This window comes from Diadema antillarum, unplaced genomic scaffold (assembly GCF_040938485.1).
Source record: "Diadema antillarum isolate AM-2024a unplaced genomic scaffold, OU_Dant_1.0 seq00000029_RagTag, whole genome shotgun sequence".
In the NCBI taxonomy this organism is placed as follows: domain Eukaryota; kingdom Metazoa; phylum Echinodermata; class Echinoidea; order Diadematoida; family Diadematidae; genus Diadema; species Diadema antillarum.
In genome coordinates, this window is record NW_027271145.1 from 13,291 (window position 1) to 39,655 (window position 26,365).

The 26,365-nt window shown below is 39.0% G+C and overlaps 1 protein-coding gene and 1 non-coding gene across 2 annotated transcripts in view; one reads left to right on the forward strand and one right to left on the reverse strand.

Moving 5' to 3' along the window:
- Nucleotides 1–8,084: 8,084 nt before the first annotated feature.
- The window catches only part of LOC139725254 (Fanconi anemia group I protein-like), a 44,800-nt gene continuing 26,519 nt past the window's right edge, over nt 8,085–26,365 (forward strand). The window contains exons 1-13 of the mRNA XM_071636346.1: nt 8,085–8,165; nt 12,641–12,850; nt 13,487–13,572; nt 16,780–16,905; nt 17,859–17,900; nt 18,451–18,672; nt 20,055–20,184; nt 20,745–20,837; nt 22,253–22,331; nt 22,622–22,679; nt 23,947–24,055; nt 24,608–24,770; nt 25,421–25,622. Of these exons, the coding sequence (XP_071492447.1) occupies nt 8,085–8,165; nt 12,641–12,850; nt 13,487–13,572; nt 16,780–16,905; nt 17,859–17,900; nt 18,451–18,672; nt 20,055–20,184; nt 20,745–20,837; nt 22,253–22,331; nt 22,622–22,679; nt 23,947–24,055; nt 24,608–24,770; nt 25,421–25,622 (1,601 nt within the window). The remainder of the gene's footprint in view (nt 8,166–12,640; nt 12,851–13,486; nt 13,573–16,779; nt 16,906–17,858; nt 17,901–18,450; nt 18,673–20,054; nt 20,185–20,744; nt 20,838–22,252; nt 22,332–22,621; nt 22,680–23,946; nt 24,056–24,607; nt 24,771–25,420; nt 25,623–26,365) is intronic.
- Trnah-gug (transfer RNA histidin (anticodon GUG)) lies at nt 19,077–19,148 on the reverse strand. Its single transcript has one exon. It is a non-coding gene; the product is annotated as a tRNA-His (tRNA).

Here is a 26,365-nt window from a genome sequence, read left to right on the forward strand (position 1 = left end):
TATTTTGATACTTATACAGTGATGTACACTATATGAATTCAATCACATTACATTCTGCAAGTGGATGTCCTCAGGACGCATCTAAATTGGCTTCTTACGAACGATCAAGGTAAGTCAAAACCATGCGTGTCATGTTATTTTGCAAATAATGTATGATAGCAATGAAATGTTATACCATACAATACATTGATTACATTATGCATATAGCGCTCTTACAAACAAAACAAGTTGTTTCACAGCGCTTTACATCACATCATAGCGCAATGCTTGTCGATGCACTATGATTATACTGCGCTGCAATTAAAACTCATTTCTATTTATGCTTAAATTTTAAATACCAAAAACAATTACAAACCTAAAAATTAAAACAGCTAATCAATATCATCACACCACTATAGATACAAAAACACCGTACAGACATTAAGCATAATAAAATATACCAGTGAAACAAAAGAAACGGGAAATTAATGTTATGAGTATCTCTATGAAACATAAGCTTGATTACCCCATAAGATTTTTTTTTTCCATCAGCTGCAAAAACTTCGAAACACCAGCTATGTACATGATGTACGGTTGGGCTGGGCATAGTTACATTTACAACTGTATGTACAATGTATTTCCATCCTTGACAAAATGCTTGGAGCTCTGAACAATATATGGCATTTTCAATCTTTTGTTCATAATCATCTTTCTTCCAGAGGCATGTTCCTATACATTGTATAACGGTAACTACCATGGTGATATCCATCACAGGGATGGTGTATGGTGTTACTACGCTATTGAATTATTTGTTTTGTGGGTAACATTTTCTGCAAGCAACTCTTTCTGTGTCCCCCTTCTCTCTCTCTCTCTCCCTCTCTCTCTCTCTTTCTCTGCATACGCATACATATGAATATAAGTAAGGCACGTATTCAAATTATGCATGTCACCATGTTCGCTTCAAATCAAGTCATTTATGTCTGCTGTTAAGATGATAGCAAGCTATGTAGTGTAGACTGCTGATAGATTATACTCGCACCTTTAGATATTTCATACAACTGCAAATTCACACAAGCACAGCACGCACAGCATGAATCACGCCTGTAATAATCTTCAAGTCTGAAGGACACAGGACTTGCTTACAGGGATGCAAATATATTACTTTTACAGCAACTGACCGAGAAACATTATTTGATCATTCATGATAATCGTCATCTAAGGCATGGCTCGACACTAACTATTTTGTTTGGTGGCCCGATGGGGCCATCAAAATCCCAAGTTTCAAATTTTGTTGGCCCGAGAGAAAAAAAAAGATACGAATTCATTGACATACTTTTCAAAAAAATTTGGTGGCCCGAGGCGGGCCACCAATTTTGCCCTTTCTTGAAATTTGGTGGCCCGACTTTCATTTTTGGTGGCCGGTGGCCCGGTTTTGGTGGCCCCGGGCCACCGGGCCACCGTTAGTGTCGAGCCCAGTCTAAGTGGTATATTTTTGACTTCCAAAACGATATTTGACTCAAACCAAAGAGATTTCTCTTCTCAACACTAAATGATGGCCTTCTGGTATAGCGACAAAGTATGAGGCAGTTTTATATATTGAAATTAGGTCTTTAACTGTTTCACGATAAATGTGATTTTTTTTTTCAAACTCATATAATATTTGGAGATTTACGCCTACTATCCTAGGATAGGTGCTGCATTACTTATAGGCCTACCATTGTGTCTTCAGTGGTTTATCTGTGTGTTATATCAAATCCTTTTTCTGATAGCAGTAACTTATCTTTTCAAGAACGATAAGAAGATATCAGTCTATGTCCGCTATATTATGAGCATGATGCGTCATGAATAGTGAACCTACCGATCACGGTACTTGGTTTGACGCTCCTTAGCGCACCGTCCTTCGCCCATCCAGCCGCGAGTTCCCCGAGAGCATTCCAAGCATAGCCCTGACTGTAGTAGCTACGAGTGGATTCGACTGCCGACTCATTGTCGAACGTTTGAAACTCGCTAACAGTTCGTCGTATTCGAAGGCGACTATCGTCGCTCGATTCCGAGGATTGCACTCCTTGTGCAAATGCGATGAAGGAGAATAACAATATCACTATGACTAGAGATATGATATTATACCGTTTTTTGTCCCGACTTCTGCTGGACCTGCTTCCTTGGGGCATACCTTCTGTCTTCATTCCTCTACTGTAAGAACTGAATTTAAAAGCTACGAATTGAAACTGTTTTACTGGCGTTGACGCAAACTGAGGCGACGGGTGTTTATTGAAATATCAGCATTTTCACGGCTTGTTTATTGTGCTGGTAGTATGGTTGAATTATATCCTGGATGAAAGTATGTAGGCCTGTATGTCCCGATGTGTTTCATCAGGCCGCCGGCAGGTTGTGATCTTGTGCCATTCAGAAGAAAAGATAACAAAACAACTAATGTTGTACAGTGACAGTTGGGCATGCGTATTTATTGTTTATGCGCGCAACACTTTTGATGACGTCATAACTGAATGCGCACTGGTCCTCTGACGTTGTCTGACGCCCAAAAAGTTGTTGTTTTCAGCCAGGATTAACACGACTTCACGATTCCACGTTACTAGTGACAGGCACAAGCCTGCACAAGTGTGAAAGTAGACAAATCCATTCTTGCTGAGTGTCGCCCTCAAGTGTTTTTGTCCGTAAGGTGTGAAAAGCCCCAGCGAGTTCTTTCAGGCACTGTTTTCACCATCCAAGCCAATTACCTATACTTACTACAGTGTACGCACCACATTGGTGAAGTATATGCGTGGATCTTCATAATGTTCCGAGCGTAGACGTTATCCTCAACAGCTGATGGCTGGCTGTGTGTCATGCTGATTCATTCATTCATGGACACAGGGCGAGGGCGAAAAAATGGAAATCTTTTGTTCCTTTCAACCGTCTAGTGACTTCCTAAGAAAGGGGGGCTCAAAAGTCTTACGCACCCCTCACTCTGGGCGATGAATCGATAGTGAATACAAAAAGAGCGCTTTGAGCATTGTGCGGTGCAGTCCCACCTTCCCCGTCATTACGTAATGGCAACGTGGCAGAACAGAGGATTTTCTATTCTCCTTCTTTCCCGCTCTGTTCTTGATCAAGTTCAAATTTGGCAGATGTTCAGTTGTGCTAATTACCTCTGTTGTTTTTGTCGTCGTTACTAAAGTGTTGCTGTTCGTAATTCTTTCAATTAACCGTCTTATTAGAATAGCTGAAGAAAGCTAGCTTATTTACACGAGAAGCGTCAAGTTTTCGATTGAACGTTGCAGGCAAGATGTATCGGCCAAAAGAAGTTGGTACAGGGGCGGATCCAGGAATTCCGTAAAGGGGAGCGCCTTTACAAAATTAAAGTGGGCACCCCCGTCTTTTCTTTTTATTTCTTCTGTTTTAACAAAAAATAAAGAGGGGGCGTGCCCCCGGTGTGTCCCCTCTGGATCCGCCACTGGTACATACGTTTACTTTACTGGTCTTGTGATACTTTTTTTTTTGTTAGTGCTAACAATATACATGCTACAATTTTCCTTTTAAATGTTGATTCTGCAATAACGTTCAAAGCATAGATCCCTGCTACAGAGCATCAACATTAAGAATTCTCATCTGAAATAATTCATATACCTTCCGTTCAAATGAAAGTACAAGTAGGCCTAAACGTCTCTCTGTCAAAGGAAAAAAATTATCTTCATTTTGAATGAAGACTCCATGCGTTTTATCTGCGGAGGTAAATGATTATTTGGATAAGTTCAAAATGCAGAAAAAAAAAATCAATGAAACACCGGAAAGATTTCGAGGACAAAATAGTTTTCTGATGGGACATCTCAAGAGCACTTGACAGATACAGTATTTATATTAGTGATTTTTTTAATGAAGGAATTCAGAATACTTAAAGATAATGATCGAGTCAAGACGAGGGGATGTGCATTGTTCATAGATAAGGAATAATATGTAGATTTTAAAGACCATCTTTATACTATTTTCCTGAAATGATTGCACTATGACCGACATGCAGGGCAATGTGCAATGATAGAGTTCTCTTGGAAAGAGCCAACTTTATGCATAATGACAAGTATCGATTGTCAGTTGACTTGCTCGTTCTCAATAATATAGCCTCATTCGTGTAAAAATTTGATTAAAAAACGATTACAGGCGCATCTACAGTATTTTTCAAGCTCATTACGAGGATATAGGAGAGGTTTAGACGCCTCCGTCGGGAACGCGAGAAACGCTTCTGGTGTCATCGAAGAGCCTAAAATGTGTTGTTCTGAAGCGACCCGACTGGGCCTTATAATTTAGAATATCTTGAAATAATAAAAAGGAAACAAACAAACATCTAATTATGTGTCTGTACAGGGACATGATAATATTGTTATCAAGTTATGTGGCCACGTAACTATAGACACAGAGCTAATGACGAACATTAAAAGATAAACATGAATGTAACTTAACGATAGAAGCCACCAAAAAACAAGTTTTTTTTTTTTTTAATTACGTGTGTGTTTCGGGATGTGCACGTGTGTTGTGTGTAATATGTTTCATGAACAATATTGGCCCCTTCTATCCCTCGAGACCCCACCCCCCCCCCCTAATATCCATTTTTCAAAAAACTTTATCAATGAATCGGTTGCGCGAAGTCGGATAACCTGAAAATGAAAAAAAAAAATTATTTGCTAACCCCAACCAAGCTCAACTTGACTTTGGCGTGAATTTGAATGCCCAAATATTTTCGCGCATTTGCACTGTTGGAAGCTGAGAGCATCGGGGAGCATATTCACAAATTGGGATGACAGAAGTGAAATTGATCGGGAAAACCTATATTTTTAGACAAAGTCAATGTGTTTGGATTTGTCCTCCAAGAATAATCAGTGAAAGGAAAGGAGTCTATCACTGGAAGAGAAAATGTTGATGAACTCGATCACAACGGTTCCTTTTACGTTCAGAATTCAAGAAAACAGCTTTGAAGCAATGACTCCGAACTTGATGGAAAGTGGAGATTCATTTAGAACATAGGCATACACGGTATTTTGTGAGAGAAAAATAATTAGGTCCTAATCTATCAATTTTATCAATCGCAACCTTTTACTCTGATTATTCATGATTTCATTCTGTAATGGAAAGTAAGCCCCACTTGAAATTCGTTATAGGATTCTGGAAAACTGCGTTCAGCATAATCGGAAAATTTACAGGTCCCACCCCCCCCCCTTTCCCTCCGACGTAATGAAAAACCCACTTATCGAAGAGATGGAAATACACACTAGGTTTTCCCATCCATTTTCACACTTTTGTCATTCAATTTCAAAGATTTATTATTCAATTTCGTCCCGCGAAGAACGTGGAACGCAAATCCTAACTTCAATTTCGTCAATTGTCATTGTAATTCTTTTTTCGTCAAACATTTTCGCAGACATAGTATTCAGAATCGTCAATTTTCATTCAAATTCATCCCTCCCGCTGACGGATCGCAGAATGTGAAGATCAAATTCGTTTTTGTTCACACAATTTCATGAATTTTTCATTCAGATTAGTCAGATGTTGTCGATTCTTTATTTTGATGGTGAACCAACTTTAAGTCGACAAATTTTTACTTTCTCTTGTAAATTGTATCGTTACACATTATTCCCTAACCATTTGCTTAAACAATACACACGAAAAACATGACTGCCAACCAAAATTGATTACACGACAGTCAAAAGTCATAACCCGGGACAGTATGTCAGTGTCACATTTTGAACTTTAACTCGTAATTTTCAGGTTTTTGCATCATAATGCATGAAGCAAACTTTAAATTTTGTACCCTGGAAAGCAGCAAATATAATTATGTTATCCATTCTTTGACATTTAACAGGCTACAATTCTACACTTAAATTTTTCTAGGCAAATCATGTTTGCCTAGAAATTGTTTGTCAGTGTTTTCGTTTGCGAGACGTCTGTTTGTATCAGTGTGTACTCGGATTGCTTGTGTGTTTGTCTGTATCTGTGCTTCTGTGAGTGTGTGTGTGTGTGTGGGGGGGGGCGGGACACTTGTGTGTATGTTAACTCCTGAATGTAAAATGTGAACGGTTACAGAAATAAATACATGAATGACTGGAAAATCACACCGGATAGAGATATGAGACGAATATGAATGAAAATTTAACGAAAATGATTGACAAAAGACGAAATCGATCCTGCTGTTTTGTGTGCTGCGAGTGAGACTGACGAATTTGAACTGTAAATGACGAAAATGTATGCCAAATGACTAAATTGAATGGACTTTATTTGAAAATGAACAACGAAAGACGAATTTGAAAGTAAGATTTGCCTATTCCCGACATCCTGCGACGAAATTGAAATAAAAATTTGTGAAATTGAATGAAAAAAGTTTGAAAATGAATGGGAAAACCTAAGTAACTCGTAGTTGAATCCCAACGCGTTGTTACAAGGCTGCTTTCTTTCTTTGTTTCTTTCCTTATTTTTCCCGGTAGGTGGCGCTGCGCCAGGTGTATAAAGGTTGTGTAAAATCTCTTTGCGCTGCACCAACCGGAAATCCAAACAGCTCTCAGCGCGAACTAGCGCGCCATAAATGAATGAATGTGTGAGTCGAGTGCGAGTCGAGTGCAGCTAGTGCTGTGCTACTCCAGCAGAAATACCCGTCTCTCCCTCCATCCCAAGCAAGGCCAAGCTTTCTACCGGTGGTATGACCTCATTTATCTACTGATCGATTAACAGGAAGTTTATTAAATGTATTTGAGGATAAGGTATAAGGGCCGATATAAGATTCTCCATAAACGTATTACAAAGATGTTCTGAGGTTGATTATTATTGCAATACAATGTATATCAACAACACAACTAACGTTGTAGTTGTGTACGTATGTCTAGTCTAGTAAAAGCCCACTGTAACAGTCCCACATATACGTAGTCTATGCGTATACAGCCACACACACACAGGTCATAATCTGATATGTCGGTGTTAAATATTGTCGTTTCTTGTCTAACGTTAGGGTCTAGAAAATGTCTTGTTTGTAGGCCTACTGCACCAACCGACGATGCGCTGCTGGGCTATAAAATAAATGTGCAGTCCCTCATGCATACAGTGCAGAACTTTAAAAACTTGATTCATATCAAAATTGAATAGATTTTATTATATCATGATTATTCTAGATAGAAAAATAAGAAATTGTTAGAAAGTATGAAGTAGATTCCAGAGAGCCTATAAATTAATTACACCTGCAGCATTGTGTAGTGTTGTTCCCCCTGGCCCTGCTGATTTTGCCAAACCACTCTACATACACTTTCTACCCTACCCTGGGGCCTTGGCTTTATATACATATATATCTGTATATAGGTCTACATAACCCTGTCGCTGTACAGAACTGCGCATTACAATACTGGTCTGGCTAGCTTGTGCATGGATGCACACTTGGCAAGTGGTAGGAACAGCGTGCATCATGGAGTGTTGGGGTCGCTGTTGCGGTTATGGGTATCTGTGCGTGAGATAATGAGGGCGAGGGTAGGGTACTAGTAGTGTAGAATGGTGTGGCAAAATAATTTGGGGAGCGATATACCGGTAACTCGTAATTTTCTAGAATAAGAAATCACTAACTTTTCTCCTGAAAAGGATGATACATGCCAAAATTGCATTTCATCACTGTGGTTGACTGGTTCTTCATCATGAGGTCAACCACCACTCCCAAAATTTTGTGACGAGCCCTAATTCGCCAAATATTTTTCTTGCCAAGTACTAAAGTAGACCCTACATTGATTGTACTTGACTGTACGTTAGTGGAAATTTGTAACATTTTATGCAGCTGAGAAATATTACTTCCATCAACATCATTACCATGTACATTTTATACAAAGGCTGCTTTTGCAAGGTGCACCCATTGTTGTATACATGTATTATGCCTAAAGGGCTTCCTAATGTCACTTAAAATTAGATTTACATTGTTTCTGATATTTGATAATTGTACGGAATCTTTCGCTCATATTTCCGTACATGAGATGTTCATGCATATTTCATTTATAATTTTTTGTAATGTGCAGCAAAAAATAAAAAATTAAAAAATTGAATAACTGACTTTTTGATCTCCTTTAATTCCAGATTCATGAAAAGGAGCCATGGCAAATATACTGCAGTTATCGCAGGAAAGAAATCTTGCAAATTTAAACAAATATCTTGATGGCCTGAAACCAGAAGAGGTAAGGTTGTCTTGTTAAGCCTTTTCATATTACATTTCATGACATGTAATATTTTAAACGTATCAATAAAAAGTTCCATTGTAACATGATTTGATATCTCCAAGTAGTGGTGTAAGCTCAAGCTATGATCGGATCGGAAAATCGGATCGGCAAATTTTCCGATAAATCGGTATCGGATCGGAAATCGGCAAAATGATCGGCAACGTATTTTCGCGTGTTTTGCGGCTTTTGTTTGTTTGTTTGCTTGTTTTTTACGACCCTAACCCCCCCCCCCCCCCCCCCCCCCCCCCCCCCCCCGTTCCCGGGCGCGCTTCCGTGGTATGTTTTTTTTTTTAGCATTTTTTAAAGCAAATTATTTACAAAAAAAAAAAATGTTCGTTTTGGTACTCCTCTTTTACCGTGCATGAATCTCGCAAATACGAACATAAATAGTACCAGTGGATCGTACAGTTTTAACGTTACAACTTACGTCGACGAAAAATGTTACTAAAAGTATACGAAATTATTTTATCCATTTGTGACAAAATTACGTAACTAATGTGTATGCTTGCATCGGATTTTATCTTTTCGGCGATTTTGTTTTTCAAGGACGTGCACGCGATTTATAAGTAAAAAAAAGAAGAAAACTCGGAGGAAGAATTAAGACAATATTGCCGCAACTAACGTATAAATGCCTTCGCACTTTCAATGTTGGCTTTAGCTTAACTTTGCGTGGCGATGATTTCCAATGTCAGAAATTATCTTCTCTTCTGTGACATATAGTTATCACGTACTTACAATTGTAAAGGTATGTTTGCATCGCATTGTATCATTTCGTTCGCCTATTTCGTAACTTTAAAGATCACACGGATTAGAAGAAAAAGAACGGAAAGAAAAAAGGAAGATGAGAATGTGTAACTAACGCAGCGGCATCGCACTATCAACGTCGCTGTGAAAGAAGTTTTTTATGCATGATCGTTGGTATTTATCACGTAACAAAAGTGCACAAAATGCGACGAGATTATCGGGAAAAAGAATAATTCATAAGATTATCGCAGTCTCGTTGAAATTTGGAAACAATTGGCGCAAAAAGGATCTTGAATTCGGTCCTGCATGCCCTGTTGGTTATCAAAAAAAAAAGCATGCACAAATCATCGCAATCCCGCTGATATTTGAGGTAGAAATAGGCGCAAAAAAGATCGTGATATTCGGCCGAGTCGTAGGGCCTATACCTTTTAAGAACGCATAAAAATGCGAAGAGATTATTGGTAGAAAAATCAAGGACATATTTTCAGCCCCTTCTGGCGCGTGCATGATAAAGATTACAGCCGAATATCAAATCATCGCAATCCCGTTGAAATTTGAGGAAACGATAGGCGCAAGAAGGATCTCGAATTCGGCCCAGCATGCTGTGTATTTTTCAAAAAACGCATGAACAATTCCGAAGAGATTTTCGGGAGGAAAAATAATGAAGAACGCATTTTCAACCCTTCTGGTGCGTGCATCACAAAAGATTAGAGCAGAAATAATTCATGAAATCAACGCAATCCCGCTGATTTTGAGGGAGAAAATAGATTAAAAAAAGGATCATGAATTCGGCCGACCGTGTCGTTTACCTTTGAAGAACGCATGTACGAAATTCAAAGAGATTACCGGGAGAAAAATAAAAGGCAAATTTTCAGTGCCTTTTGGCGCTTGCATCATAATTGTTACAGCCGATTAATAATTTGAAATCATCGCAATCCCGTTGAAGTTTGAGGAAACAATAGGCGCAAAAAGAATCATGAATTCGGTCGTGTTGTATATCTCTTAAGAACGCATTTACGAAATTTGAAGAATCTTCATATCGGGAAAAAATAAAGGACACATTTTCAAAACCCCTCTTAGCGCGTGCATCATAAAGATTACAGCCGAATAATAATCCATGAAATCATCGCAATCCCGTTGAAATTTGAGGAAACGGTAGGCGCAAAAAGGATCTCTAATTCGGCCGTGCATGCTGTGTATCTTTCAAAAACGCATGCAGAAATGCGAAGAGATATTCGGGAGAAAAATAACGCATTTTCAACTATTCTGCATGGTGCGTGCATCACAAAAGTTCAGAGCCGAAGTAATTCATGAAATCACCGCAATCCCGTTAAAGTTTGAGGAGACAATATAGGCACAAAAAGAATAATTCGGCCGTGAATATCTCAGTTCTAATCCGAGAGGATGCATTTACGAAATGCGGAGAGATTATCGGGAAAAAGTATAAAGGACACATTTCCAACCCCTTTTGGCGCGTGCATCGTAAAAGATTACAGCCGTAGTAATTCATGAAATCGTCACAATTTGAGGTAAAAATAGGCGCAAAAAGGATCGTGAATTCGGCCGTGTTGATTATCTTTTAAGAACGCATTTACGAAATTCGAAGATATTAGGGAGAAAAATAAAAGACACATTTTCAACCCCTTTTGGCGCGTGCATTATTAAAGATTGCAGCCGAAATAATTCATGAAATCATTTTAATCCCGTTGAAGTTTGAGGAAACAAGAGGTGCAAAAAGAATCATGAATTCGGCCGTGTCAATCTTCTAATCCGAGAGGACACATTTACGAAATGCGAAGAGATTATCGGGAGATAAATATAAGGCGCACTTTCAACCATTCTGGTGTGTTCATCACAAAAGATTACATCCGAAGTAGTTCATGAAATCGTCACAATCCCGCTGATATTGAGGTAGAAATAGGCGCAAAAAGGATCGTGAATTCGACCCTGTCGTACATACCTCTCAAGAGCGCATGCACAAACGCGAAGAGAATATCGGGAGAAAAATAAAGAACCCCTTCTGGCACGTGCATCAGATAATAGTACTACAGCTAAAATAATTCATGAAATCATCGCAGTCCAGCTGAGCAACAAGAGTGTGAAATGCGCAGCAAGTTAAGTATGATAAACGCGTGTTACTCCACGTGCGCCGATGTTTACAAAAAGTCACAAACGCATTTGATACAATCTGAGTTTGTTCATAATCATTTTACACTTTAATTCACAAGCAAACATTCAATTCTTTTAAAATGATTTTACGCACGAAGAAGAGATAGGAGTACAAATCATCACAAATTCGACCCTGCAGTGTACTTTCAAGAACGCATACAAGATACGCGAAGAAATTTTCGGAGAAAAGTTAAAAACCGCATTTCAATCCCTTCTTTATTTTTTCTTCCTTTTTGTATCAACAATTCAATTCGCAAATGATCCTTTTCGTTCCTTCTCAATGTAATGATCCGTAAACAATGCAAGTTTTCAAAATATTAATCTGTAAAATGTATTTTTTTTTGGGGGGGGGGTACTAGTGTCGACAAAAAACATGAAAATAAATTTGCAAGTCATTTAATACTTTTTTAGGTTGTTGTTGACCAGTAAATTTTCTGTTCGGACCAATAAAAAAAATGGTAGAACGGGGTATTTACTGGTCCTACAGAGACAGGTCGGACCGGCAGAAAAAATGGGTTAGTGTGCAGCCCTGATTATGATTATCATCAATACTCAATAATCATGTCAAAGAGGTACTGCGTTAAAGAAAATTTCGGACATAAGACGTCATTTCAGCGCCGCAAAATTGAGCAAAACGCAGCGCGATGCCGCTCCGTTAGTTGCACCAATATTTTCTTCTCCTTCCTACGATTTTTCGTTTTTTTTCCTTCAAAATTGCGTGCATGCTCCTTGAAAAGCAAATTCCCCTAAATGATAAAAGCCGATGCAAGTATAAACATCGGTTACGTGAAAAGTATCAATATTTATGTCATAAACGGAAGGATAATATTTTACACCTTATAATATAATTTTGTACTATCAAAAAGTAAAATTTTTCATCGTAAGTTGTAATTTAGTGATATGTTCGTATTTGTGAGAGTCACGTTCATGAGCGGTGCGCTGTGACACGCGGTCCGTTTTTTTTTTTTTTTTTTTTTTTTTTTTTGCGCTAAATGCGTCACCGATCCACCGATTTTTTTCGAAGATCGGCGATCGGTAAAAAATTGCCGATCATGCATGATCGGTATCGGATCGGCATCGGATCGGATGATCGGTTACACCACTATCTCCAAGTCTCTGATTACAAAAGTACCGATATTTCATATGAAACACATAACATGTTTTGGCATGCCGTTATTGCTTCTTTCTGTCCACCTATTTCACGTTATGATATACATTATAAGAAGATTTGTCTATTTCCGACTATTCACAGGTGATCTTGCTCATTTTGTGTGCCTATGTGCAAAGATAAAGATATGCATAAGCTGAGTAAATTGCTGATCCATGAGATATACTTTAGATATCAGGAGCAAATATTTAACGACCGATTTCCCAGCGACTTTAAAAGTAAGGATGAAACTGACAGATTGAAGAGTTTTTATTGCAAATGAGAGTCATGATAGTCAAAAAGTAGCTACAATTTGTACAAAGTACTCACTAATGCAATGGTAATATCTTTTATGTACTGTTCTACTCTGCAGCTGACGTCTAACTTCAGACAGACAGTACTATCAGGAAAGACTAGCGATGTGGCCAACTTCCTCCATGCTGTGTTTCAGGGTTCCCCACCTGACTCAGAGAAAGGTGTGGTGCGTTGCCTCCATCTGTGCAAGTGTTCCCTGGGCCTTCTTGGGAGCCAGGAATTGAGTACCAAGATGGCCTCAGAAATCACTGGCTACTTACTCATTGAGGTTAGAAAGCATAACCATACAGTTTTTTGGGTTTGTTTGTTTGTTTTTTTTTTGGTTGTTGTTGTTGTCTTTTTGTCTGTCTGTGTGTGTGTGGAATATATGTTGGAAGGTTAGCTGGTTGGCCTTTTGGTTTATTGATTGCACTCAAGCACTAATGAATACATGTATCAACCTCTGCAATCTGTTATTGCCTATATGAATAGTAAAAAGCATTAACAAAAATTCTATATAGAAAAATTAGAAAAGAAGTATACATTTTCAACACATTGCATTATGAAGCTAAACTCTTAAATGCCGTATGGATATTAGATAGGTAGAAGAGAGAAGAAAGGGTCACTCTTGAGTTGAGAATACAATCGTGCAAGATTTGACACTACATTAGCAGACAGAGTACATATTCAGACAATGTGGAGACAATTATGAGTAAATCTTAGTTTTGTCTTTGCTGTTTTTATTTGTTAACATATGATGATTATTCTCCTCTGAAAATGTTACTAAGTTAACTCTATGAAAGGTACAAAGCAGCAGAATAACATCAAAATTTTAATGTGACACTTCCCCCCCCCCCCCCATAAAACAGTTGATTTCATTTCAATGTATGATGAGACGTAATTGGTTTTGACCTCCTGTTTGTAGATTGATAAATTTCCAGCATCTAGCTTGGTACAACTGGCAGAAGTATTCACAGACATCATCAGATCCAAAGACATAACGAATGGAAAGTAAGTGTGATTGCATTTTTCTTCATCTCTTTTTCTTAGGTTGCAACTTGCCCATCTCACACTACTTATATCAAAACTCATAGTGGATGTTCTATTTGTGTTGTGATGTTGACTGTCAAAACATGATTACACGATCCAGAGGTCATACATGTATATGTCTGGCTTAAACCTGTATTGTTGTGCACAAATCAAAAGAAAACAAAGATTACCCAATATTTTCGATTATGGCCATCTAGATGGGCAAGTTCTAATTAAGGGAGCTGAAAGGAACATGTTTACAGAGATGTTTTTAAAACTGATAGAATCTGTAGCAGCTCAACTTTTCTCCGTTTCTCTTCTTCACAATCTCTCTCTCTCCGCACCGATATCTCCGTCTTTCCCCACTCTCTCTCCTCCTCTCTCTGTGGGTCATTTATCCTCCCCGCTGGTTCTCTTCAAAACAATTCCAAGGTAACCGCTTGTCAACACTGACCACTTGTTTCACTGTCTCATACCAGAGGGGTGAGTCACCTCTCTGCTGTTTTACATGTATAAATACCGACTGCTCTTTGTGTAAAAATGCAGAGTGTGTTACAATTTCATCATGAGCGACTTGCTCAGACAACTCGCCTCGGCAGGGCCTCAATAAAACCTCATCTACAATGTACGCTCGGAGTGCTCGATGTCTTCATTTCCTATAGTGTATTCGACTTTAATTAGTGAGTAGGTGTTGTTACCACTACACAATCATCATCACAATACCACTCGCTAAATTGGTGACCCCGTATTACGAACAAACAACGCAGCAAGCATGACTGAAACGACATCAACTCCAACTGCAACCACGCCCGAGCTTGCCTCAACAATGGCTGCCGACACTACTGCCTCTCTCCACCTTGAGATGGATATTCCTCATCTGACCTAACTCACCTAAGTCCATCTCCCCTTTCTCGGAGCCGATGTTCTGCATCACGGTAATCTACCTTTCGACATGCACCACTCAACTTTGCATCAACGGGATCGCTCCTTTTTCTCGTCACTGGCCCGCTGCCACATCACGACATGCACTCGACCAGCCTGCGGCCACTCCCTCAATTCATTCACCAAAAGGACTTTCCCTCGATCTCGTGCACGCATTTCATCGACACACATATCGACATTTCAACCACGCCTCTCTAGTCATGAGCTACTCCCCGACTCAACTGGTTCTCTGAACCATGTTACGCTTACTGCCGGGGAAATTCATCGCGCCTATGACGAACTGACATCTATTCGACGATTTCGACCTGCCATCACTTACGCCGGCAAATACGCTCAATTTTTGTACGTCACAATGCAGTCGACGACGACATCGCCCGCCACGCTAACGCCAATCGATTTCGAACATGCCATCGCAACGAGCACGCTGCATGTTTTTGCCCGCCACGATGCCGCCCGGCCGTCGTCTATTTCACCCGCCGCACGCCTCGATGGTTCCTTCGGCAGGCACGCACGATCGACATCCACGACCGACTAATCGCCGCACTGACACCGACACCTGCCAGCATCGACCCGCCTTCAACCGCACGACGCCATTCGAATCGCTCGAACTCTCGACACGATATGATACGAATTGCTCAACAGCTGTCGCTTCGACACGATACGACTCGACATCGCCGACCGTTGCCTCATCGACCGCCACGAACTCTCGATCGCCCTCCGCCTAACTTCGGCTCGACCTCGAACACATCGCGCATCGGCTTCTACCGGCACAACTCGCTGCTGCCGCTGGCCATCTCGCGCTTGCCAACTATCAACACGACATCTCCAGGCGACTCACTGTCCTGTCGAGAGACCGTTGATAGCTGACAATCTGACATCAACATTGACCATCAGTTCACCCCGACTCTCGTCCACGCCATGCACGTCCTACTGACTACAGTTAGTCTTCGTCAACCGCGATAGCTGGACATTAACCGAGCACGTTATAATCGCAAGCGATAAAAAGACTCAGTCATATTCTGGACATTCGTGTTGGACACTCATTTCACCGTTTGTATCATTATTATACATCATGCACGTCTCACTCTGTCAAGTAAGCATCACCTTGCACATTTCAATTGTACTGTGATCGTGCTTTAATTCTCTAAATTTCTATGTTGCCTTTCGATATGCGATAACACGGTTTATAAACACTGCCTAAAACGACACGCGTCAAACTGCATGCCAGTGATTATTTTTGTATCGTCATCTTGAAACGAAAACAGGTAAATTTACGGAATTATTGTGTTACCATTTAAAAGTTCATACGTTTATTGCATTACATGCATTTTAACTGTACACGACGCATACAATTCGATAAGTTCATTGCTTTGAAACGATTCAGCATAATTAACATTTGTTCCGTTCGCATTTTTCGAACCACGTTCACTTTGGCATTGTCATGTTTACGATTACATAGCGCGTATCATGCCTTACAACGGTTCACGAAATTTAACATAACGAATGTTAATTGTTAGCATGTACGTTTTCCAAACCATTCAGTACATTTTATAATTTCCATGTGTGCTCTAGCCTCGCTGCCTACTTTTACATTCTCTATCGTTCCCATCTCTCTTTCACCTTTCGAGACGCTCACTAGGGGGGAGCTACTGTAGCAGCTCAACTTTTCTCCGTTTCTCTTCTTCACAATCTCTCTCTCTCCGCACCGATATCTCCGTCTTTCCCCACTCTCTCTCCTCCTCTCTCTGTGGGTCATTTATCCTCCCCGCTGGTTCTCTTCAAAACAATTCCAAGGTAACCGCTTGTCAACACTGACCACTTGTTTCACTGTCTCATACCAGAGGGGTGAGTCACCTCTCTGCTGTTTTACATGTATAAATACCGACTGCTCTTTGTGTAAAAATGCAGAGTGTGTTACAATTTCATCATGAGCGACTTGCTCAGACAACTCGCCTCGGCAGGGCCTCAATAAAACCTCATCTACAATGTACGCTCGGAGTGCTCGATGTCTTCATTTCCTATAGTGTATTCGACTTTAATTAGTGAGTAGGTGTTGTTACCACTACACAATCATCATCACAATACCACTCGCTAAAAATCATATCATCATTGAAGAAAAATGAGAAGCTGCTCCTGATTGTCACTTGTTTTCTAACAAGTTGCTTTTGACCTTGTGATGGAGACTCTGATGAGCTGTCTGAAAAGTCAAAAATTAGAAAGGAGATTTATCTCTTTTGTTCTAATCAGAGCTCTTGAGCTGCTTCCCAAGGTGATATCCTCTCTGGCTGCCATGGAAATGGTTGCCACTGACAACGGCAGGATGTCTGGCAAGGAGTTTAAGGATCACCTCTTGAATGATTTGTGTTCCTGCAGGTATGTCCAACTTAGCTGTGATAAAGAAGCAATTACCAAAGCAGAGAAAATTCAAAGTAAGGTGATCTTGGTGATGTGTTGTGAAAATTTAAATGTGTTACAAAAGTTTGATATTGTAAATACCTCCTGTCCAAAGGAAAATATCCCAGAATTTTGCATAGAAATCTGTAGAATATTCTCTGAAAGATGCTGATATCACTCATTAGAAGCAGACTAGCCTGAAGCCAGAATGAATGAGAGTACAATGTATGTCAAGAAAGGTTCTTCAAAGTAGCCTAAACTTGATCCAATTATTCTCTGTTGCAAAGTGTATTCCCCCCACCCCCCAAAAAAATACCCAAAACAAACAAACAAAACAAGGTAAATTTCACTAGATATGCATTGTGATTCTTGTGTCCAATAGATGTTGTCTGAAAGATGAGATTTAGAAAAAAACGGCTATTTCCAAGTCTTCCCAAAAATGTGCTTACTTTTTGTGTGCACTGACCCTCCTTCCCTAATCCAGTCAAGCTGAGTGAGTCCAGCGAAACAACACATTGTGCTTATACACTAAAAAGCAGAAAATGATTCAGCTCTAGGGATAGATTCCAATATCCTTACTGTGTGTTCCATTACTACTAGAGTCCTATCATGAGCCTGTTTTTCTTTTCCACATTCTCCTTCTCTCTGTTTTCGCCAATGCTTGTATAATAAGTTGAAAACATAGCGTCAGTGAAGGGTATTCTATTCATACATCATTCAAAATGTGTTATTATATCCTTACTGTTTGTGTTCTATCACTACTAGAGTCCTATTAACGAACCTGTTTTTTCTTTTTCCACGTTCTCTCTCTCTCTCTCTCTCTCTGTTTTTGCCAATGCTTGTATAGTAATTTGAAAAGATAGTGTCAATGAAGGATATTCTATTCAATGTATCATTAAAATGTGTCATTCTGTTGTTTGGATTCAATTCAGATGGGAAGCAAGGTGTGCAATCCATTTGGCATCAGTCTTCAGGTAAGAATCCCCTGTATATTTCAGCCAACTCTTTACCCTTAGTTCGTGGTAAATAATTTCTTCACTTGTTATTTGTTGTTTTTAAGTTAATCCATTCACTCTTTCACTTTTGTGTTTATCCTTTCATTTGCTCTGTCATTCTTTCATGTTTAGGTTAGTACTTTCTAGTATTGATATCACAGTATTATCGTTATCACACACACACACACACACACACACACACACACATACACACACACACACACACACACACACACGCACACACACACACACACACACAATAGAAATATACAAATGTTCTAATCTTGTGTTTAAAACTATGTGAGCTACAGTATATTTGTGCATAGAAAAGGTCTCAAGGTCTTTTGTGTAAAGAGTCAAATGTCAACAAAATACAAAATTTCCATCACTCGAGGTAATAATCCTTTATGTTCAGTCTTAATTTATGCTGCAACTTCAATGAAAATTGCCAAGATGTGATTGTCTGCAAAGTACACAAGTCTTGAAATTGTGAAAAGGTTTGGATTTATTCTTTCTCTTTGAATAACAGGGAGGTCACTTTAAGCAGTGACCAGCTGAAGTTTGTCATCAACAAGCTCCTGCGCATGTTGAAGTATGTAGAAGTGCAGGAGTTACCTCCCCTGGTCTACCAGCTTCTCCTCCTCTCCTCCAAGGGTCATAAGAGGGTCGTGGTAGAGGGACTTGTGGCCTTCTTCTCTGAACAGGACAGGGCTCTTCAACAACAACAACAAAGAGCAGACGGTCATGAGGGGTCAATAGCAGAAATGTGACCACACTGTGTTGTCATCATTATCATTATCATTATTACTGTCACCGATACTATTATATTATGTTATATTATTGTTTTTATTATATCTATGATAATTACAGTCATGATATCCTTTGAATATTTTTCGAAATCAACAGAAATGCCAGATGAAAGCACAATATAGATAATCTTGGTAAGCATGTGCATGTATGTATGCGTAAGGTGCATGTTTGTGTGTATGTGTATTATTAATGTGTTATTCATATTTAAAAAAATCCATTTAAATTTCATCAGTGTTTTTGTCCTCATAACCGTGTTTTTTGTCTAACTGAAATTATTGGAGACTTTTTTGTGTTCTTAGCCTGCACTTGCCAGCATCGAAAAAAAAGAGGAAAAAAGATGGCAGTTGCTGTGACCAGGGTTTGAACCTGGGTCTTTACATTCACAATGTAATGTCTTAACCACTAGACCATCACGGCTATGCCAATCAAGAGTATGTTGCTTTCAGTTTTAACCCTGTTGGTGATTAGGCAATAATTGTGGGGAATGCCAGATAAAGCAGAATTCCTCCAACATGTAAACTTGTGGGGAATCCCCAGGGTTGTACTTGAGACCCTCTCTGATACAGGATACATTTTTGTAGTCTACAGAAATGATTATCTGTTTAACATTTTCTTCATTACTTGTGGTCAGAGCTCACCAGTCGAGACAGTGCTGCAATATACAATGTTCTGGCTGACCATTGTGGCTGTCTTAGGTCAGGGTAGAGTGATAGAGGCAGAACTTTTTCAATGTCCTATAGTAGCATGAGATGATGTTGATTGAACTGGAACAAGAGGTCTCCTGCTGCAGACTAGTAATGTCAAATTCAAATTCATTTGAAAACTTTTACTTCAAAACTTGCCTCAGTTTGTCGCATAGAAAATAAGCCATCTGCTCTGTTATGTTCTGTAATTTTGTTTCAAGATTCAAGGATTTTGTTTGTTTGAATACTCCATATATCACTGCCAGAATTTGAACAGAGGCAGTGACAGCAAGTCATGCTTCTGAACTACTTTGAAGGAGGGTGGAAAATTTGGTTGCTATCTTTCATGCATACTCAGCATGTGTTTTGTAGTGGAGAGGTATGAACACTTTCTGGATCACATGGAGAACATAAGAAGATTTCTAACTTCTTGTCCCTTTTCCATGCAATGGGATGTTGCTATAAGAAACATCATGTTTTCCCTAATACAACTGCTTCTTCTAAATTTGTCTAAAATCCTGACAATTATTTGATCTCCTGGTCGGGATAACCAAGCATCACAGGATATGCGTGATGTGTGGCTCCTATTTGGCTATCATAAATGTGAGTCGCTGGCCTTTTTTTGTGACATCCAATGTAGTGATGCAGTGGAAACGAGTGCTTTCTCCCAGGAGCAACTACGTCACACGGAGGGCACGATCATTGTCCACATCACATTCTCCATCAAACAGGACCAGGATCTAGGCAGGGAGTTCATCAAGTTCCTCAAGGTAAGGATTACAGTGCAACAGTTCATGAAAGTTGTCAGTTCTGACAAGTTGTCAGTTTCTGATAATCACCATAGTAACAGTCAGTGACCACAGCTTCTCAGCCAGTCAAAACCAAGGATTTTGCTGAAATTGTCAGAGACTGACAACTTGTCAGGATTGACAACATTCATGAAATGGTGCCCAGACGTGACAACAACTTAGAAAATGAGCAAGGATGCGGGGCTGAATTGTCATTTTCATCCTTTGATTGCAGGAGAATGAATGTGCCAGTTTCAGCAATTATACCATGTACTGGAACCTAACAAAGTTTTCTTGGAAACCTGATTTCTATTTTTTGCTTCTGCATCATTCAGATGATCTTCAAAAAGTTGAAATGTATTATTTTAAGGGAGATAGTTGGACATTCGAAGATTTCTTTACTGTGAAATTGATCAAATTGACTGCCAGATTCTTTAATACTGAGTGATTTATGATATCATTTTGGGCACATACAAAGGGGAAATCAAAGGCTGATATGTCATTCATTGTTGTATCTCACTGTCTTGTTGCCTTCTATCCAGGCTGGCCAGCAAAGAGACTGCAGCACTGTCCTGGCTCCATTCAGCGTGGCTCTAGCACTCTCTGTGGCCCAGATACATAGGTTTGAGGAACAGGTCAGTACAGCCAGTTTGCTGCCATGATTGTTTGATACACCATTTATACATAAACTTAAGCACCAGGTGCACTCTTGAAGCGGGCATTTCATGAAGCATTTTGATTGGATATTTTTCTGACAAACTGTTATAAGCTACTGAAATCCTTGCATCTGATTGGCTGAGGGCAAATTTTTCCGACAAATTTGTTGGACAAAACGCTTCATGAGATGCCCCTGAAGTACTTAGACTTATGCCCCTTTGAGTGTGTTCATACATGCTGGAGTCACCACACACGGTAGCTGAGAGAGGCATAACTGTCATGGAAACCTTTGCATGCAAGAACTTTGAACATATGCACAGCACATGCCAGCATCTTTATCACCATCCCCACTTTGACAACAGCTAGTCTTGTTGATTGTCATCCATCTTCCCTCTCTATCATATATTTTCTTGATATCATCTGTCTATCATCTATCTCTCACCCACTCTCGTAATTTATTCATTCCATTTCATTCACTTCATTTATTTCCACATCCTGATAAAAAGCATTTACAAAAAATACAGGAATGATACATACACAGTAGGACATTGCAACAATATAAGAAAAATAAGTCCAACTTACAAGATTTTACAACAGACAAACACAACATAAAAGCAGCTATTTCAGTTTGTGGGGGGATCAACATAGACCGTTGGTCTTTCTATGGCTGATCCCAAGTGTTACAGCAAAGAATAGTTACATTGATGCAATACACACAAGAAAAACTATACTACAGAAGTGCACAATACATATAAGAAGGCAAGAGTAATCAAAGTGTGGTGCTTGTACATTGCATAGGACTTCAAATTTATAATATATCTTTATGAACAAGGAATGATTTGTATCTTCTTTTAAAAATTGAAAGTCTATTAGACAGCTTTATCACATTTGGCAAGTCGTTCCATAGAACAGGTCCCATATATTTGAAAGTGTATCTTGAAATGCAATATCTAAAATTTGGGATATACAATCTATTCATCTGTCTAGTATTATATTTATTCTTATTTTGGATGAAGGAAGTATCAAGAAAACCTGGCAAAATGTTGTTTATATATGTGTACATGAAAACAGCGAGAAAATTTGCTACCAGTGCAGGCAACTCTCATCATAATGAAGTCCTCAGGACCTGCGGTTTCCTTTCGTTGTATCAACATTTCATAATAGCAGAACAGTGAATTATTTGAAGGCATATAGATGATCATTTTGAGACCTGAGTTTTGACTTCATTGTTACGAGAATTTTGTTATTGCCAAACAAATGAATAGATAGAGATGTATAGAAGATAATTTTGGGACCTGAATTTTGCTTTGTTGTAGCAAAATTCCATCATAACCACGTTTGTTATAATAGGATGTACTGTCGTACACTAAAACTGTGATTGTTTTTTTTACAGATCTTTGACTTCTTGAAAGCTACCATACTGAAAAGCTTGAAAGATGCTAAACGCCATGGCACATCTCCCTGGATATCAGGTATTTGATATTACCATTCCATTGTACTTCTTGTTAAAAACGTCACCTTCCATTCACTTAAAAGTAAAACACCAGTAAGGTGGAATGATTGCAAACTTTTATGCACATTTTATGAACAATTATTGTAACTGTACAGTTGCATTATGGCAACTGAAAATTTGATTCAAGCTTCTCTATAGCAAGATTCCAACTGGCAAAATAAGAATGTATGGAAGTTCCCATAAAAGAAGGTTATTGCGTGGACGTTTCACATTTATTTGATTAAAAAATTGTTATGCTTTGTTTGACAGATCTTGTTGTTGCTGGCCGAGATGTAACCAAGTTGATTCTTGAGACAGTGAAGAACAGGTGAATGGAAAGACAAAAGAGAATAAATCTATGAAGAGATCTGTGAATAAGATATATGTTTTTTTATGATGTAAAAGGGACCAGAGCTTTTGATCCTTGCAGAATCTTTGTCAGAGGCAAAATGACTAACAGGCAGGAAAAGCAATCGCATGTAAGGACTACACACAACAACAACAGTCAGGGGAGGGCTAGGGACACAGAACAAAGAAAACAAAAGGGGAGGGTTGGAGGTCATGGGCAAGGAGCCCAACAGGTGAAGGGAGGGGGATTAAAGGAGGGCAGACAGACAAAAGGCAGAGGAGGGTCAGTGATGATCCCGAGGACCATGGGGGTAACCTTTGAAGGATAAGGATGAACAGGGAGGCAACGTCAAACAAGATGAGGAACAACAGAGAGATAAAGAAGGGAAAAGAGTGAAATAGCAACAGCAAGAATGGGGGGAGGTTGAGTAAGCAGTGAGCCCTAACCTGTTTTATCAAGAAGAGGCAACAAAATGAAAATGAGAGTCAACCAACAAATGCAAGTAATCAAACATATCAAAGTGTATATAAAATGATCTATTCCATTGGCTTGCCACTATTGGATAAGCACTTTTCAGCAGCTTTTTTTGCTACACTTTTTAATGATGTTATGGGGCAAATTTGATCATAGTTATCATATAGCACTTTGTGTTGGCATGACCGCACACAGTTTGAACAGTGTGAGCTGTATTAAATGTGATGTTTGTCGATATTTTATACTTAAGTTGGCCAATCATGTAGTTTGTGAAGACTTACACTACACACATTGTCTGTTATTAGTAAAATAGATATTTGTAGACATGTGATAAGGTAGGAATACATATTTTTGATTTTTGTGTACACTTGAGTAATCTCTTTCATGTGTGATACATCTTTATTTAGATGATATAATGGCTTTAGTCAGATTGCTGGTTAGCTCTCTGCATGCTTTCAAAGACCTTCCTTTCATGGGTTATAACTTTTTCTTTAATATTCCCCTGTTGCCAGTAAAATCATGCCATGTTTAAAGTGTGTTCACATATTACACAATGGGAAATATTGCTGCAATCTGTGAAGCTGAGATTTATCTTATTTAATGTATTTCTGTGCATGCATATCTCTTAAGTCCCTGTGGCTGGGGTATGGCTTATTTGATCGGAAGTATGTTTGTGTATTACACTCGATGCATCACTGTAGTCAGTATGGCTGGCATATGCCTTATTTCACTTATGGTATGTTTGTGTTTTATGCTTTGTTCATGACTGCAGTCTGTATGGGTGGGACCATGTGATGCAGGGCCTGGTCCAACTTGGCTTCACTCTCATGGATGCATTTGGACCCAAGCCAGGTCCATTTGGTGGAAAGGGAACAGGTGAGGTTGGATACATGTACCAACTATTCCAAGAAAATCTCATTTCAGATGCTTGTACTGCAATTATACTCTATATATCCATCAATCATAGTTTTTTACTTTTAATTTTTGGATAAATATGTGGACTTGTATATTTTGGTTATCATTGAATATTTCCTCTTACTTATTTTGGGGGAGAAGTTTGTCACCTGTATCTTTTAGAATGATGATTATGATAAAGATTCTCCATTTGTTTGTCACTTGTCAATACCAAGATTGGTTTGACATTGTACTTCTCAAGGTGAAGATATTCTGCTTTATGTATGCGGAGAAGCAAATCTAATCAAGTTGAAAACAAATGTATTTGAGTGTTTGTCCTATGGCATCATTCTGTGAAGTGTTTGATATGTTATCTAAATATCTTTTAATGCCCGAAGCATGTTGTTTAAGTGCCTAACAATTGCTACACAGTGTATCAGATGTAAATCATGATAGAACTTTTCACCTGTCCTTCAAACGTTTCAAATGCCTGTGAGCTGCTTTGTTTACTTCGCATGTTTTATATTTACCTCCTAGAGGTGCGTGGGGCGCCCTCTACCCCTAACCAGCAGGCCAGTCAGCTGGGAGCCAGGATTTTACTGGAACTATTCAAGTCTCAGGAGACTGTACGCTCTGATGTCTTGGAGCAAATACTGAATCGAGTGGTAACCAGGACAGCAGGCTCAGCATCTCAGTACATCAGTGAGTCGTCTTGCTCTGTACATCCATGCAGTCTCTGTAACAAAGTCACATCTGATAAATCAGGAAGTTACATCTCTTTGTATGCCCCCTCAACTTCACATTATCGAAATAAGGCAACCTGCTCATGTCTATAATGTATAGCAAGTGTAGGGGATCATTTCCAACAAGCCTTGTGTGTACGTGTAATGATCCCTCCGTTCAAAATGTATACTCTGCAGCGAGGCTGTTGTATTTTGAATTTTGTAAATGTTGTTATGTTTTGAAATGAAAATGAATGGATGAATGAATGAATGAATGAATGAATGAATGAATGGATGGATGGATGGATGGATGGATGGATGAATGGATGGATGGATGGATGAATGAATGAATGAATGGATTAATGAATGAATGAATGAATGAATGAATGAATGAATGAATGAATGAATGAATGAATGAATGAATGAATGAATGAATGAATGAATGAATGAATGAATGAATAAGAATGGATGGATGAATGAATGAATGAACAGAAGATTGCATTGTGTCACTGTGGAACAGAATGAGCATATCATTATATTACTTAATCTTTCATTCACAAATTGACCAGTGCAGGTTCCTAGATTCTTCCCCCTTTATTTCTATGTTGCTTTGTTCATTCCCTGCTATAGATCTTCTATCCAGCATGGTATCCTCAGCTCCACAGACAGTCTTAGACTGTATGGGAAAGGTGAGGGAGGCCTTTGACTACCTTGCCTACCTTCCAGCTCTCACTGCTGAGGGTCTCCTCAAGGCCTTCCAGCCCCTCATGAGGCTTAATGTCACCCTCAAGGACTCCCTTATGCTGGTGCTCAGGAAAGCCATGTTCTCAAGGTACACTGCTTAGAATTATACCAGTAATCAAAGAGATTGTTCAGTACAATATCAAGTATTCCATTGTAGGACAAGATGCATGATACTAGTAGGTGTAAGTCATATGACTCATGAATCCAGCCTGTAGTGATTATGGTCATGGCAGCATAAGCAAATGTAATATTAACTAACTCTTTCCTCATTAATTTTTTACATTACATTGCATATATGTGACTCTCACCAACATTGATAGTAATGTATGGGAAAACATGTGAAACTTCAACATTCTAATTTCTTGTTCTTATTTATTCAATCTTAATGGAACTTTCACTGTTTTGTTCGTTTTGATTTTGCCCTACTCATTAATGAAAATCAACCTGCTCATAATGGAGTTTGATTTAAAATACTCTGCCATATGAAGGTAGTGCATGTAACATTGCTTGATTCCAGCAGTGACCAAGTTTGTTCACTCTTACCAGTTTTCTTGCATAGTATTCACTGGCTATAATAGACAATAAGTCATGGATTGTGATCGTGTCTGCAACTATATAAACATCCCTGCTACAGAGAGCACCTTGTATTTATTCTTCTTGTACTGTAAAAGTGGTCATTTTTGCTCGAGTGATTTTTAAAAAATTTTTCGCTCAGCTTGGTAAGATGAATTTTCCATGTATTTAATTTCGCAAGATCAAGACACTCATGGAACATATGACTTGCAAAAATATTTGGATGTGTTTATTTTCGTGCTGGTTTCTGGTTGCATG